This window comes from Sinocyclocheilus grahami, unplaced genomic scaffold (assembly GCF_001515645.1).
Source record: "Sinocyclocheilus grahami isolate Dianchi unplaced genomic scaffold, SAMN03320097.WGS_v1.1 scaffold2247.1, whole genome shotgun sequence".
NCBI lineage: Eukaryota > Metazoa > Chordata > Actinopteri > Cypriniformes > Cyprinidae > Sinocyclocheilus > Sinocyclocheilus grahami.
The window spans coordinates 45,559-63,164 of NW_015507426.1; the positions used below are offsets into that span (position 1 = coordinate 45,559).

At 36.1% G+C, this 17,606-nt stretch overlaps 1 protein-coding gene across 1 annotated transcript in view; it reads left to right on the forward strand.

Moving 5' to 3' along the window:
* Positions 1-1,048: 1,048 nt before the first annotated feature.
* Positions 1,049-17,606, forward strand: part of LOC107574479 (N-lysine methyltransferase SMYD2-B) — a 21,127-nt gene continuing 4,569 nt past the window's right edge. Inside the window, exons 1-7 of the mRNA XM_016260917.1 lie at positions 1,049-1,481; positions 5,478-5,541; positions 8,117-8,227; positions 8,304-8,364; positions 11,090-11,214; positions 12,686-12,753; positions 14,240-14,342. Coding sequence (XP_016116403.1) covers positions 1,306-1,481; positions 5,478-5,541; positions 8,117-8,227; positions 8,304-8,364; positions 11,090-11,214; positions 12,686-12,753; positions 14,240-14,342 — 708 coding nt within the window. The 5' untranslated portion in view covers positions 1,049-1,305. The remainder of the gene's footprint in view (positions 1,482-5,477; positions 5,542-8,116; positions 8,228-8,303; positions 8,365-11,089; positions 11,215-12,685; positions 12,754-14,239; positions 14,343-17,606) is intronic.

Genomic DNA, 17,606 nt, shown 5'->3' on the forward strand with positions numbered 1-17,606 from the left:
GCAACCGTATATGTTTAACAAAAACCGAGCCTATGAGGAGAACATGCTGCCCAACAATTCAGCATTGTTAAGTTTTGCGTCTTTTATTGGATGGGATGCACACTTATTTGTGTATAGTTGGTGGGGGTGGGGGGGTTGGAAATGTTTCGGTTTTCCCGAAAGCAGTTCACAAACTTTAAACAAGATTTAGAGCTCTGAGAGGATGTCCTTCTGACCATTTGGGGCTATATGGTTCTTCTCCAAATAACATTTTAGTTTGCCTTTCAAGATAAAAGGTCAGATGCTAGGAGGAGATATAGTTGGCCTCCCTCTTCTGCCCCCTCAAAGGCCAACGGCCAAGTTTTAATAGCAACAAGCACGTTTTAATGACATGTAGCTCTATGGTCCTATCTTTTTTTTTTTTTTTACTCTTCACCTCAATCATAAAAAAAAAAAAAATGTTATGCCTAATAAAAGCTTCGGGATTGTTACTTGTTACAGTTTTTATAAATTAATTAAATTAACTTGAAGACCAAGCGTTTTGTCTAAGAGCAAATTATTGCAAAATAACCAAAACCAATGGGTTTTGCTGCTTAAACTTGATATTGATTCTTAAATGGCATTTTAATATTAACATTGCATTCATCGAGTTGAAAAGCCTGCAGAATGAATTAATCTTTTTTTTTTTAAGTGCTAATTCTTAACCTAAAACCTTCTCATACAGTTTCATTAAAAGCACAGGCGAACACAACTCTTTAATGAAATCCCTAGAGGCCCGAAACAAAGTGTGGAGGTACTGGATATTTAGTTTCATTACATAGGCCTATAAAACATACCGTTGCAAAGTAATAGATGTACCAGGTGCATACAACTTGATCTATTTGGAGAGTAACGTGTGGCATGCTATATTTATAGGTGGATTCGTGCAAGACAAAAACAGTGGAGAGAAATTCTAAAAAAAGAGCAGACTCTAAAAGAAGCCATGCGTGTCACTTGATCCACGAAAAACCGTTTTGTGCTTGACTTGCAAGACGGTTGCAGCATGCATACTTAAACAACATTACAAACTATACAACTAAGTGTTACGATTTGTAATTTAGGCATACGTGACGCTTAAACTTGATTACTTTCTAATAAAAATTATATTTAGTAAATTTATTACCTTCCCGAAATAAATTCTGAGACTCGGGCGTGGACAATTCCAAGTGCTTGTTGGGGAAACTCATAAATATTCATATGCGCCACCCATTTATATCAAAAATCTCAGAAACCTCAAAACTTCTGAACACCGGTGCGGACTAGCGTTAAGAGCTAGGTTAGTGTGTCATGATGGAGTCGGAGGGCATCGCGGGCATTGAGCAGTTTGACAGCCCAGGGAAGGGCAGAGGACTGCGGCTGAGCAGAGCGTGTGGAGTCGGTGAATTGCTGTTCTCGTGTCCTGCTTATTCATACGTACTGTCTGTCAACGAGAGAGGATTCATCTGTGAACAGTGCTTTACAAGGTCTGACTTTTCTTCTTTTTATTTATTTTTTTGGACATGTTGGCATTTATTTTCGATGGTTTGATCAGTGTTGGGGGTAACCTATTACAAGTTACGTAATCAGATAACTTTTTTCAAGTAACTAGTAAAGTAACGCATTACTTTTTTATTTACAAGAGAATATATGAGTTACTTTTTCAAATAAGTGACACAAGTTACTTTTTTTTCCAATGTATTGATTGACAGCTCTCCTGTCCCCATGTTGAGAGAAATCAGATGTTACTGTAGTTCTAAAATAAATATGAATATGCATTAATTCATCTCACTCACACCCACACAAAAAAACACAGATTCAGTATTCCTCAAAATGAATAAAAATAATGCAACTCAGAATATGACGCAAACCTGCAATAATTAAATGTTAAACAACACAAATATGCTTTATGTATTTAATCCCATTCTATTAACCAATGTCTTTGCTTCTGAGCTTCGATGATCCAGTTCAAGCGTACTAATAAGCACAAATTACTCTAGACAAACATTTGTGTGTCTTTGTTTATTGCTGAAGTGTGTTGAAATGTCTTCTTCTGCTTTCTATTGTACCGACGTACATTTCCTTTCCCTTCTGCCTGAGGCTTATTCATTTCACTTTTGGTGTGAAAGGCTTTTATATTTGCCAAAAATATAACTTTTTTATATTAAAAACAAGCAAGCAAGCCCAGTCCAGATTTAAAAAGTAACGTAATGCATTACTTTCCATAAAAAGTAACTAAGTAACGTAATTAGTTACTTTTTTATGGAGTAACGCAATATTGTAATGCATTACTTTTAAAAGTAACTTTCCCCAACACTGGTTATGGTCATTGTTGAGTAACAAATGATTCTCTTAATGTATCGCTAAATAAAATAAAAAAAGTGTACGTTCTCATTTGTTAGCATTGATGCATTTCTGCAGCTTAATTAGAAAATGTTATTGTTTTATTCGAGCGTTCTGGTCAAGCTGAATGAATGACCGCATGTGTAGAGCTGCAAGCTTTGAGATTTCTTTAAATGTGAGAGCGTGTGTTGTTTGAATTGAACTAAACTTATCGGTTAGGTTTTTTTTTTATTTTAGTGTGAAAGAAGGCATGGTCTAAAGTTTTTTGATACACAGTATAAAAACAGAAAAGACCGGGCTAAACAATATAAACAAGCCCTTCTCTACTTTTAGATGTATCTCTCTTTTCTGTCATGACCAGCAGATAAGCTCCAAAAGGGCACAGGGTCATTCTGTGGAAATGTCCATGTTTTTTCTGTCCCTAGCCTTTACAGAAATATTACACTTGAAAAACACTTTAGGGTTACAATTTTTTATATATATATTTTAAAATAAAACAATGTGTTATTTGAACAATTACACCTTCTTGAGCCATCAATGTGGCAATATTGGTTTTTAATTCATTATATAGAATTCCAAGCACCACAAAACTGCTCGTCCCCACAGCCATGTACAGAGGGAAAGTGCTTTATTTTGAGATCAAAAACTGTTTTTTCTACCATTTAAAATACAATGTATTCGTAACTATCATATATATCATGTAAATGACATTAAAAAAAAAAAGCCAAATAAATATTATAAAATATATAATGAAAGTAGTGGTCCCCTGGAGTTGTCACTTTTATGACCTACTTTATTGTTAGGGAATTGTAAAAAACTAGAATACAAATGGATTAAAGGGGTCATATGATGCTTTTTTAAAGATCATTATTTTGTGTATTTGGTGTAACAGAATATGTTGACATGCTTTAATGTTCAAAAAAACACATTATTTTTCAAATACTGTACATTATTGTAGGTCCTCTATGCCCCGCCTCTCTCAAATTTAGGGTTACAATTTTTTATATATATATTTTAAAATAAAACAATGTGTTATTTGAACAATTACACCTTCTTGAGCCATCAATGTGGCAATATTGGTTTTTAATTCATTATATAGAATTCCAAGCACCACAAAACTGCTCGTCCCCACAGCCATGTACAGAGGGAAAGTGCTTTATTTTGAGATCAAAAACTGTTTTTTCTACCATTTAAAATACAATGTATTCGTAACTATCATATATATCATGTAAATGACATTAAAAAAAAAAAGCCAAATAAATATTATAAAATATATAATGAAAGTAGTGGTCCCCTGGAGTTGTCACTTTTATGACCTACTTTATTGTTAGGGAATTGTAAAAAACTAGAATACAAATGGATTAAAGGGGTCATATGATGCTTTTTTAAAGATCATTATTTTGTGTATTTGGTGTAACAGAATATGTTGACATGCTTTAATGTTCAAAAAAACACATTATTTTTCAAATACTGTACGTAGCTATTGAACAGTAGCTGGTTCAGAAGCGCCAGATTGTCATAGCAAAGTCAGAATTACCTCCTCTCCTAGGTTCACGAAACGGTCGTCCATAAAATGCATTGCTGTTCTGTTGTAAGTCATCTTAAAGATTCCTAAATGCATCTACTTTCGGAAGGCCAAATAAAGTGCTTTTGCTTTCTCCTAGAAACACACAGCGTCTCCCTGACATGCTGCTTCAACACTAACTGCGGTTACTGAAACCACGACTTCTTTCTTTGCGTGAACATTTGGGCGCATTATGCTAATATTTCCACATAGTGAGGAAGATATGTGGGGTGTGTTAGAACGAGGCGTTTTAGGGGGGCGTGGCAGAGTCTTAACTTTGATAAAGAATATCTCTTTGGTTTTGAGACTTTAGTCTTTGCAACTTCAGGGATCTTATCTATTCACAATCAGCTTGTAACACTCCAAAGGAAAACTTGAAATCGCATCATATGACCCCTTTAAACTACTTAATGTAGTGAGTATGATTGACGACATGTGGTTTGATACCTTGCAGCAGACATTTTGTAAAATGCATTTTTCATGAAAATTGTCACTGGTGTTACCTTTCTTATGGGTAACACCAGTGAAGATCAGTTTATGTTTATGTTCTTTAAGTAACGGCTTTCTCTAATTGCCAAATGTAACAATTTAGTCGTATTCGTATATATTTAATTTTAGTTGAAAAATAAGGATCTTTGGTCTTGTGTATGTCACTGGTGTTACTTGATTTCTATCACATTAAATAAAATGTTACATCTGACATGATAATAATTTTACATCCATTGAATTCTGCTACACTCAAGAGTTAAGATTTAAAGGATTGCATCATTACTTGTTTATAACTGGGTTTTTTTCAAGTATTTTCATTGTTATAGCAAATACATGGTTGCGCAAATGAACTTACATCATTCAATCACACTTTTAACAAACCTGATTAAAATAAATAAAACATAATCTCCTTATTTGTTGCATTATCATTATTTTTTCTATAACTCTGACTACATGTACTAAAACAGTCGAGAAATAATATTGCATAAAAACCTTTCAAATTGCCAAAGAAGTAAGGTAACACCAGTGACAAAAAAATGGTGCATGTGGTCTTTTAATAAATGCACACAAAAAAAAGAATTAAGCTGTCATTTATGTGTTCATAAAGTCAAAAGGTAATATAATAATGTGGTCTAAGTTTAAATGTTAAAAAAAGAAATACATTTTAAGGCGTCTTGCCATACCAAAAGTGGACGTTTCTGTAGAATGACCCCACATCTAAAAATACAGCAGAATGTTCAGAAGCAGCTGCCCAAACTCAGGACATTTGCTCTAGCCCTGTGTGGCGACAGCACAGCTGCCCAAGAGAGATTGCTGCTTTAGAATCTAATAGCTGCTCTATCACATTCTGTTCTAGTCTCAGTTGTAAATGAACCACATGTTACTTTGAAAATATAGTGAATTAATGCATGCCAGTAAACAAGTTATATTTTCATGTAGTCAAAACTTGCAGCAATTTACACATGAAACATGCTTACCGTCACATGAAAATATTGCTTGTTCTTTCACACTCACACACACACATTTATTTTTTGTCATTAAGAGTTTTAATGAACATTGGTGGTTGTGTTTTCTCCTTCATGTACAGGAAAAAGGGTCTTGCAAAATGTGGAAAGTGCAAAAAAGCATTCTACTGCAATGTGAACTGTCAGGTAAAACACACACACACACACACACACACACGATCATATACTAACAGTGATATAAAGAACAAAGAAACAAATTGCAAGCAAAAGGACTAATAACAACTCTGGAAGAAAGACATACATGAAGTAAAAGGGTATCTGACAGCTTTGGAAGCTTGTTTTTGAAACGGGATAAAAAAAAAAGGTAATTGTGACATTTAATCTCACGATGCATACTTATTTTCTCAAAAAGGGTGAGTTATTTCTCACAGTTCTGAGTTTACATCTTGCAATTCTGAGTGTATATCTCATGATTCTAATTTTTTTTTCCAGAATTCAAATTTATACCTCGCTATTCTTACTTTTTTTTTTTTTTCCATAGACAACAGTGTCACAATCAGAAATTGAGGGGGGGAAAAACCTTGATTAAAAAGTCAAACAAATCTACTTAAAGGGGTCCTATTATGCTTTTTCACTTTTTCAACTTTAGTTAGTCTGTAATGTTGCTGTTTGAGCATAAAAAAGATCTGCAAAGTTACAAAGCTCAAAGTCCACTTCAAAAGGAGATATTTTATTTAACAGAAATCACTTTTTAAAAACTACAATAAACGACTCGTTTGGACTACAACACATATTTTCCGGGATTTGTGATATCACAAATATCGACAAATGGGACGAGACCTGGTTGAGCTGCACTAGAGAAGGCAACGAGTGTTATCACTATGTCGGAGACACGCTAGCTTTCCCAAGGCAGACAAGCTTAGAGTGATTACAATCATCCGGTTTTAAATCACGCTCAAATTGATTTGATTTTGACGCAGTATTTACACTGAAGCTCAAGCAGTGGTAAGGGGCGTGACATGACATTTCCCGACCAGGAGTCCGAGTGCTGCCAATCACAGCACACACTGGCCCAGCTGACCGATCACAGCACACACTGGCCCAGCTGACCGATCACAGCACACACTGGCCAGCTGACCGATCACAGCACACACTGGCCCAGCTGACCGATCACAGCACACACTGGCCCAGCTAACCAATCACAGCACACACTGACCCAGCTAACCAATCACAGCACACACTGGCCAGCTAACCAATCACAGCACACACATCTCGTATTTCAGAAGGCGGGCCTTCATTTGATACAGGAACTATTCGAGCCGTTCTTGCCAGACTGCGGAGAGAGGTGTTGTAATAATGTAAAATATGTGAAAAATAACGTGTTTTTCAAACAACCTAGTATGAGAGCCTGTTCTAGTACACCCCCAAAACAAAATCAAGACTTTGTAAAAGAGCATAATAGGACCCCTTTAAATTATTTATTATCATATAACAAAGACTGTACTTGAGTATTTTTTGTTTTTAAATTATTTAATGTTTTAAAATTGTCTGTGAAACAATGGGCACATGCGGAAAAATTGGCCAATGCGTGTACTGTGCTGATCACTTTCACAAGACTTTTGTTAAAACTACAGATTGAACTCACATTTTTGTATTCCCGCCCACAGGCAGTTGGATCAACAGAGGGATGGTGCCAAAATCAAAAATGAATTATGGGTGTTAAAAGTTTTTTGCCGAAAGGAAAGGTCCCAGTACTTTCTATGTTTTCTATAGTCATGTATATATGCAATTTTATGCAGAATTTTTTTTTTCAAAAGTCCAGCATGTCAGCAGTTAATTGCCCTTGTAAGTGGCTATTGGTTCATGAAGTTCAGAAACATCAGTGGCTCCACATGCATGGCACCAAGTCATTGATATGTTTTTCCCATATTTTGTATGAGGCTCCATCTGCAAAAAGCACATTAGGATTTAAATATCTCAACTCCCTCTAAATTGTAGGTGTACAGTTTTCAAACAAAACTTTGTACGAAACTATCTGGTTGTCCACACAAATCAATTTAATTAGTTTATCCATATTATTCATCGGGGCTGGGTGACATAGCCCCAATTTTTTTGCATTTGCTCTTTATTTATTTATTTTTAAAATTTTGTAAAAATACAATTTGGAATTGTCTTTGAATTTGGAAAATTATATTTAAATTTAATTTTTATTTTATTTGTATTTCTTTATTAATTTTTTTGAAGAACAAAGAAACACATTACTAAGAACAAGGGGCATGGGCATTTACACTCCTAGACTTAATGCACAGATCTGTCCTGACATATCCACCTTATTTTTCTGGTAAGAGTGGGTAAGAATATTTGTAAATTTAATGAAAATTAAATTAAATTTAAATCATCTGCTTCCAGCTATTTTTAGCTGTACAAAACAGCTTGTTTTGCTGCTTGATATTGCAAACTGGTATGTCTATATGGTATGTTATCAATTAAGGTAATAATGCAACACAGCGATAAGATGCTTATCTTATGTCTTGAGAGATTGCAGAATATGGTAATCATTAAAAGACATCCATTGTTTTAGGAAAGAATGGTTACTGATTTTTAGATAGCTTTAGATTTTGTGGAATATAACGCATTATAGCATAGACCAGGGATGGGCAACTCCAGTCCTGGAGGTCCACTGTCCTGCAGAGTTAGACATTCATGCTGTGTATATGCATTAATGAGTGTTTCAGGTGTCATCTTTGTGTGTATTTGACAGAAAAAGAACTGGCCCATGCACAAGCTGGAGTGTCATGCCATGTGTGTGTTTGGAGAGAACTGGTGCCCCTCAGAGACGGTGCGACTGGTGGCCAGAATCATCGCCAGGCTGGTCAGATACAAGCACCATTTTATCACTCTCTTTGTAGATACAGAATTAAGTGTTTGACGCGTATTTACTGATGCAGAGACACCAGAGAGAGAGAAGCCCATCAGAAAAACTGCTCTTACTGAGGGATATGGAAGGCCGTAAGTACCAGAAATCAATTAATGCATCTGACAGAGAGGGCATGCTGTGTTGTGTTATGTTTTTTAAATTTATTTTGTCAAATGGGCTTTCACATATCAAGTCTTGTTATCTAGAAATGCCCTTTTGTGATAGTATGTGCAGTGCTTTTATTTTATTATTTTTGTTTTGATCAAATTTAAGCTCATAAAAAGTATTTTAAATGGTACAACACAAGTCTTAACTACCACTCTTTAGTTTAGTTCTTACATTTGGAGATGGTAAACAGGAATCTCAATACGGGGTGTTGGTGGCCTAATGTAATTATTAAACTTCAAAAGGCTATTATTTCATTAAATAAATGTACGCTACAAGTTTGAAGTAAAAATGTGGCACTTTTGCACTTTTTACAAGCTCGTGGTTTCAAAGCAGTTTGCATTCGATGAGTACCGAACTGTCACGGACCAAGAGCCCAAGCCAAGGCCCTCCAAAGACCCATTTTTTCTTTTTCATTTACATTTACATTTAGTCATTTAGCAGACACTTTTATCCAAAATGACTTACAAATGAGGACAATAAAAGCAGTCAAAACTAACAAAAGAGCAACAATATATAAGTGCAAATGACTATAGCCTAATGCAGTACACGTAGCAAGGTGTGTATATATATATATATATATATTATATATATATTATACACACACACACACACAAAGAAAAACAAGTAGAGAGAATAGAAAAAATAGAAAGCTAGTGTTTTTTAATAAAAAAAACAGATAAATATAGATAAAGTAGAATTAAAATAGAATAGAAAGTGCTAGAGTTAGAAGGTCAAATAAAGTTTTTAGTCGTTTCTTGAAGATAGCTAAGGTCTCAGCTGCTTGGATTGAGTTGGGCAGATCATTCCACCAGGAGGGAACAGTTAATGTAGAAGTCAGTGAAAGTGATTTTGTGCCTCTTTGAGATGGCACAATAATACGCCATTCACTTGCAGAACGCAAGCGTCTAGAGGGCACATAACTCTGAAGTAATGAATTTAGGTAAAGGGGTGCAGAGCCAGTGGTGGTTTTGTAGGCAAACATTAATGCCTTGAATTTAATGCATGCAGCTACTGATAAGCCAGTGCAAATTGATGAACAGAGGTGTGACGTGTTCTTTTCGGCTCATTAAAGATTAATCTTGCAGCGGCATTTTGGATTAATTGTAGAGGTTTGATAGAAGTGGCTGGAAGACCTGCCAAGAGAGCATTGCAATAGTCCAGCCTGGATAGAACAAGAGCTTGAACAAGGAGTTGTGTTGCATGTTCTGAAAGAAAGGGCCTGATCTTCCTAATGTTGTAAAAAGCAAATCTGCAGGACCGGGCAGTTTTAGCAATGTGGTCTGAGAAATTCAGCTTGTCATCAATCACAACTCCAAGGTTTCTAGTTGTTTTTGAAGCAGTTATGGTTGATGAGCCTAACTGGATGGTGAAATTTTGATCAAGTGATGGGTTTGTTGAAACCACAAGCAGTTCTGTCTTAGCCAGGTTGAGTTGAAGGGGATGGTCTGTCATCCAACAAGAAATGTCTGTTAGACATGTTGAGATGCGAGCAGCTATCGGCGGTTCATCAAGATGGACTGAGAGGCAGAGTTGAGTGTCATCAGCATAGCAGTGATATGAAAAGCCATGTTTCTGAATGACAGAACCTAGTGATGCCATGTAGACAGAGAAGAGAAGTGGTCCAAGAACTGAGCCCTGAGGCATCCCAGTAGCTAGATGTTGCGACTTGGACACCTCACCTCTCCAAGATACCTTGGTACACCACTGGCGTGTGGTTCCTGAGATGCCATTTTCCAATAGGGTTGATCCAGCAAAATAAGTATAGTAGATTTGGAAGCCGCTCTTGCCAGTCTTTGGGCTTCAACAGCTGAGAGCAAGGCAGTCGGTCGAATGTCCACTTCTGAAGCCAGATTGGTTGCTGTCCAGGAGGTTGTTCTGTGTGAAAAAGGCTGAGACTTGGTTGAACACAACTCGTTCAAGTGTTTTTGCAATGAAAGGTAGAAGGGAAACCGGTCTGTTGTTCTCTAGAGTTGGGTTAAGAGTGGGTTTCTCAAGAAGTGGGGTTATACAAGCCTGTTTAAATGTTAAGGGAAAAACACCAGTGTGAAGGGATGTGTTAATGATGTGAGTGAGTGCAGGTACAACGGCAGGAGAAATGGTTTGAAGGTTGTTCTTTTTTGTTGTCAGTCATTGATTAACACCTGTAGAATAATTTCAAGGTGTCTGATTAAAATATAGTGTTAAATTTACTTTCATTTCATTTTATATTATATCAGGTCATAGTTCCTATAAGTATAAAGTCGAATGATTTGATTATCTTTCAATTTTAGGGCTCAGAGTTTTTTGGTTATATTATTTTGCTTTAAATTTGAGCCTGTTTCTTCTGTATTACACAGTATTTATTTAATTTTTTCAGTTTTCAATTTGTCCATTTTCTCCATTTTTCATTATTCATATTTTCATATGATCATAGGTTTTTACAATAATCCAAAAATTGGTTGAATTTTATTTTTGGATCAATTATTGTCTGTTGCCTTTTGCCTTTGTGTTTTTTTTACCATCTAAACTAACTCCCAGTAGTTACATTTATTATTCTCTTCTTTGAATATCCTTATCACTTGGAAATACATCACAGGTGTGCCATTTTTATGTCAGCTTTAAACATGTACAGCTGTTAGATAATGATATCATGTCTTCATTTTCTCACAGACATGGAGGATATGGATAATGAGAAAAGAGAGATGAATGAAGCACATATAGCTGGCCTCCATCACTTCTACTCCAAACACCTGGACTTCCCTGATCATCAGGCCCTGCTCACACTTTTCTCACAGGTAAACACACTGTAAAAGAAGTTTTGACAGCTGACCCTTTGCTATGCCCTTTCTTACTGCGTTACTAATCAGTCCTTTAGTGCTTTAGTACATAAAAATGGCATCAGTTGACGTGTGATTTTGCTGCTGAGCATAAACCAACATGCAACAGAAAGCAGAACATTTGCAAAAAGTTTTTTTTCAGTCTTTTTCACTTAAGCGATCAGTATATTATCAGGAGCTGTAAAAGCAAATTTAGATTTTTGGGTGAAATATCCCTTTAAAATGTGAGAAAAAATAGTGTGATATAGCTGACAATGAAATGAAATTGGAGAAAAAATAAATCGACAATTGGCCTTTACATTGTCATTGTATTAAAAATAATTAACGAAAAAAGTAGTGCTGTCAAACTATTAATCACGATTAATCGCATCCAAAATAAAAGTTTTTGTTTACATAATATATGTATGTGTGCTGTGTATATTTATTATGTATATATAAATACACACATGCATGTATATATTTCAGAAAATAGGTTATGTTTATATATGAAATATATTTATTTATAATATAAATTATATGAATATAAATATAGACATGTAAATACATGTAAATATTTTCAAAATATATACTGAATGTGCGTGTATTTATGTATACATAATAAATATACACAGAACACACACATATATTATGCAAACAAAAACTTTTATTTTGTATGCGATTAAACAGCACTAAAAAATATATATATTTGGAAAATATTACTAATTTAAAATATATTTTTTAAAATCACCTTTCACAATAAATATTGGTCAAAAGCAACTTTTAAAAGATTGAAAACCTCATATTTAGGGGATATAATTTAGTTTATTATTGTATGTAATGATATTGTGTATAGATATTTATTGATTACAGGGTTTCTTTAATAACTCTTAAAAAGAAGTCTAGGGTGAGTACTTCCCTATTGGATCTTTGTAACCTTTTTTTTTAGCCCTAATGAGTTTGCATTCATACTACTGGATCCAACAACCATTTTGATTTTGAATAATATTTTAATAACAGTACTTCTAAATAGTACAACACAATTTGATGAAATAACTATGTGTACGCCTAAATGGTCCTTCTTTATGTTTGGAGCACTAGAGTAGATGAAATATGTCCAGGATAAGTCTATGCTCATGCTCACTCCTGCAAAGATATGAGATGGGGCCCAAAACAACAAACCATAAAAATGCTTTTTGAAATATTACACATCAATCCACCTATTCCCCAATAAAGTGTCAATAATCTATTCTGTTGTTGGCACTTCATTGGCGTATTGAAGTGAAAATCATACTAAATTAATTCCTTGGAGCATTCTGCGAAATATGCCTACGCAAGCAACAGTAACCAAAGGGGGTCACTGCAAAGGGTCAATTAATCACTTAATGGTCCAGTTAAAGTAAACGATTGTTTGGAGCAATAATATATGATGTGTTGTGTCTACCTCACACAGATTCACTGTAACGGCTTTACTGTGGAGGATGAGGAACTCTCGAACTTGGGTTTAGCTGTTTTTCCAGAGTAAGCACAAGCAATGAACAATCTCTATAACAACGTGCTCCTCTCACAAGACTTCATGCTGTCTTTGTGTGCGAGTGTTTTCATTTAGAACATTAGACAGTCCAAGTCTATTTCCAGCCTCTCTTGGACATGGTTGGCTGCCTGTTTGTGAGCAGTCCTGAACGCTCAAAAAGCAATGTTCTGCTATTTACATCAGTGACTGTAATTCACTTTGCATGGATTGTGTCCAAAAATGGCCTTTGCTAGATATTCTATCAGCAACTGAGACTAATGTCATATCATTTTAGCCAGTAATGATATGTGAAAAAGTAAATACTATGCTTAAAACAGCCACCTACTGATCATAATTCAGCATGTTGCAAATTTATATTTAAAAAGCACTCCATATTAGTTATTAAATTAATTATTAATTATTGATGTTATTATCAGTGATATTGTTGATGGATTGATTATTTAAAACACAGATACTTACAGATACTCATTTATGAATTTTGTTTGGTTTTAGAGATGAGTTAATCTTGAAGATGGTTGTATATCTGTGCTGTATTGCATTTAAATGCAGTATTGCATGAGCCTTGCAGCATCTACAGTATAAATTAGTACAGTATAATTGTAGTTGAATTAACTATATAATTTTCGCATTTTTCTCTTGTAAGAAATTTTTTTTAGTGCATTGAAATATCTCGCATTGTTATATTTTCCCATCATATCTACATTAGAAATTCCTGTTCATGTTTGTTTTGACAAAACAATAAGGTGAATAAATTCGACACAGTTTATTGCATTCTCAGAAGTGAGTTAATTTATAAAATGTTTACTCCAACACAATATAAATGGAATAGAAGTGTCTGTTTGTCTGTAATACATAAGTATGTTGGGAATGCATTTGCAGAGGTTTATTTAAGGAATAATCCAAGCAACCAAACTGACATTAAAAAAAGGTAATACTTCAAAACAGCATGTTACAAGCACATGTACTTTGTGCGCCAGTGTTTTTATTTGTACATTTTCATTACCTTGCATACTCCCACATGTGCCTTGAATGTTTTGGTGATAATTACTTTGTCAATAAGGTGGTAACACTCTCATGGAAAGAAACTGATTAGATGGAAAAACAACAAACTGTAGATGCAAAAACAACAGATGACGAGCACTTATTTGAGAGATACCAGCAACTCTAGTTTAAATGAGTACAAACACGTTTTCTCTCTTTCACGTCCGCAGTTACAACAAACTGTAGCACTGTTAGTATCAATCTATATTGGCTCAAATAAACCCAGCTTCCTTACCCAACAGTTTCAACCCAGCATTTGTGTTCTTAGAGAAACATATCCCAGAAGGTCTGAGTTGGGATATTTTTCTAATTTATAGTCTCATATTTCCCTTTTCTCTTTTTATCCTGTACTAGCTCTCTAAATTCTCTGAGGTTCTTTCTGACACTTTTCCGCCTCACACATTCCCTATTGTGTTTCTGTTGCTGTCTCAGCATTGCCCTCTTGAACCACAGCTGCTGTCCCAACGTCATAGTCACATACAGAGGAATCAACGCTGAAGTACGAGCTGTGCAGGAAATCCGTCCAGGGCAAGAGGTCAGTATGCCACTGTCCTCTTAGGAGTGTTAATGAATGTTGAGAATGTTCATTAACAGAGATTTTTTTTGTATTATTATTATAATTTTGTCAATGATAACAAAGACGAGGTGAAAAATCTCATCATAGTGATAAATTATTTCAATTAAAACATACTGACGAAAACTATAACACCAAAAATATTAACAATGCACTAACAGTATTTGTTAAGGAAAAATCTAGCAATGTGATTCTTTAGAATAATAATAAAAAAATCCTAGACTGCTTAATTAACTTATGCATCTTTTACAAAATATAAAAATTTTGCACAAAATGATGCAAATTCCCAAGTGAGCTTAAACCAAACAAAAATGTTTGTCAAACCAAAAACCAACCTGTATGTGAGCCCCACAATATATTACATCTGTAGCATCCATTTCTCAATACTAAACTTACTTTTTCAAAACTCTTCACACAGTTTAAACAACTTTCAGCTTGGCTCAACAGTAAATGTCACATCCAAAATGCACTAAAACTTCCAAAACATTTCATACATGTGTCAAATCAAGTCATTCTTCAAATCATAACACTAGCAATGGTTGTCTGCCAACAAACACACTTTGTCACTCATAAAACAATGGTCTAATGTCTTGATTACTATTGTAACCTTCTCTGATGGAAGGAATGGGGGTGGTGTGTCAAAGTTCCAAAACTAGGGGTCACTCCTGGGAGCCTAAATACCTCTGACATATTCAAAAAGGCCAGTGACGTTGGTGAGTGAAATTTGCACGCATGGCCACTCTTCAGAAATCCGGGTATATAAGGGCCCGTATGATTCACTCAGTATATGTGCTGAGGAGCCAAGATCGCATCTCAACTCCATCAGCAGCAGTTCAGAGTCATGGCATGAGGGACACAATGTCTCCATTCCCTCCATCACTGAACAAGAGTTACAATAGCAACCATGATGTTCATGTTCTGTCGGTCACTTTTGACTCACTGTCGAAGTTCCGATAAATCTATGGTGGCGCAAATGCTGACAAGCATGGGGTGTCAACTAACAAGTGCACTTCACCTCCATGTAACCTTCCAACAATGGAGAAGCGTGGCCTCACTTATCCATCCTAGTGCTGGGCGGTATACCGGTTCATACCAAATACCGGTGTTTATTTTTGCTATGATATGAATTTTTAAAATACCGCAATGTCGCTTGTCGTATGTCGCTTAAATAACGTTCGGAACGCGACACTGTTTGAAAGGGGTCCCTTTTCACTGTTGCACTGTGGTGAGGGAACAGCTGTATGTGTTACTAAGGGTGAAAGCTGTAGAACTAATAGAACGTGATGACACAGAAGAACTCATCCACAATATCCACATTGACTGCCACAAATATCCAGCGCCCTCAATTAAAACATACTGACGAAAACTATAACACCAAAAATATTAACAATGCACTAACAGTATTTGTTAAGGAAAAATCTAGCAATGTGATTCTTTAGAATAATAATAAAAAAATCCTAGACTGCTTAATTAACTTATGCATCTTTTACAAAATATAAAAATTTTGCACAAAATGATGCAAATTCCCAAGTGAGCTTAAACCAAACAAAAATGTTTGTCAAACCAAAAACCAACCTGTATGTGAGCCCCACAATATATTACATCTGTAGCATCCATTTCTCAATACTAAACTTACTTTTTCAAAACTCTTCACACAGTTTAAACAAATTTCAGCTTGGCTCAACAGTAAATGTCACATCCAAAATGCACTAAAACTTCCAAAACATTTCATACATGTGTCAAATCAAGTTATTCTTCAAATCATAACACTAGCAATGGTTGTCTGCCAACAAACACACTTTGTCACTCATAAAACAATGGTCTAATGTCTTGATTACTATTGTAACCTTCTCTGATGGAAGGAACGGGGGTGGTGTGTCAAAGTTCCAAAACTAGGGGTCACTCCTGGGAGCCTAAATACCTCTGACATATTCAAAAAGGCCAGTGACGTTGGCGAGTGAAATTTGCACGCATGGCCACTCTTCAGAAATCCGGGTATATAAGGGCCCGTATGATTCACTCAGTATATGTGCTGAGGAGCCAAGATCGCATCTCAACTCCATCAGCAGCAGTTCAGAGTCATGGCATGAGGGACACAATGTCTCCATTCCCTCCATCACTGATCAAGAGTTACAATAGCAACCATGATGTTCATGTTCTGTCGGTCACTTTTGACTCACTGTCGAAGTTCCGATAAATCTATGGTGGCGCAAATGCTGACAAGCATGGGGTGTCAACTAACAAGTGCACTTCACCTCCATGTAACCTTCCAACAATGGAGAAGCGTGGCCTCACTTATCCATCCTAGTGCTGGGCGGTATACCGGTTCATACCAAATACCGGTGTTTATTTTTGCTATGATATGAATTTTTAAAATACCGCAATGTCGCTTGTCGTATGTCGCTTAAATAACGTTCGGAACACGACACTGTTTGAAAGGGGTCCCTTTTCACTGTTGCACTGTGGTGAGGGAACAGCTGTATGTGTTAATAAGCGTGAAAGCTGTAGAACTAATAGAACGTGATGACACAGAAGAACTCATCCACAATATCCACATTGACTGCCACAAATATCCAGCGCCCCCTGCCATCAGCTCCCGCGTCTCACACACACGAGCGCGACTTTAGCACTAGATTTAGCAACTTTGAGACCCTGTAAGCGGCTTTTTTCCGAAGAATATTCATACTGACAAACCTAGCCACTTTTTTGGATAAACCTTAGCTATGGTTCAGTTGGAAAATTTCTCCAGTGCTGTCCCGCGAGTGCGAGGTCTGACTTTCCCGGAGAAGTGTCGCCTCTCTCGGCGTCTGTTCTGTGCAGTGAGCGGCAGCGAAGCATCTCCATTCCCTCCATCACTGATCAAGAGTTACAATAGCAACCATGATGTTCATGTTCTGTCGGTCACTTTTGACTCACTGTCGAAGTTCCGATAAATCTATGGTGGCGCAAATGCTGACAAGCATGGGGTGTCAACTAACAAGTGCACTTCACCTCCATGTAACCTTCCAACAATGGGGAAGCGTGGCCTCACTTATCCATCCTAGTGCTGGGCGTTATACCGGTTCATACCAAATACCGGTGTTTATTTTTGCTATGATATGAATTTTTAAAATACCGCAATGTCGCTTGTCGTATGTCGCTTAAACAACGTTCGGAACGCGACACTGTTTGAAAGGGGTCCCTTTTCACTGTTGCACTGTGGTGAGGGAACAGCTGTATGTGTTA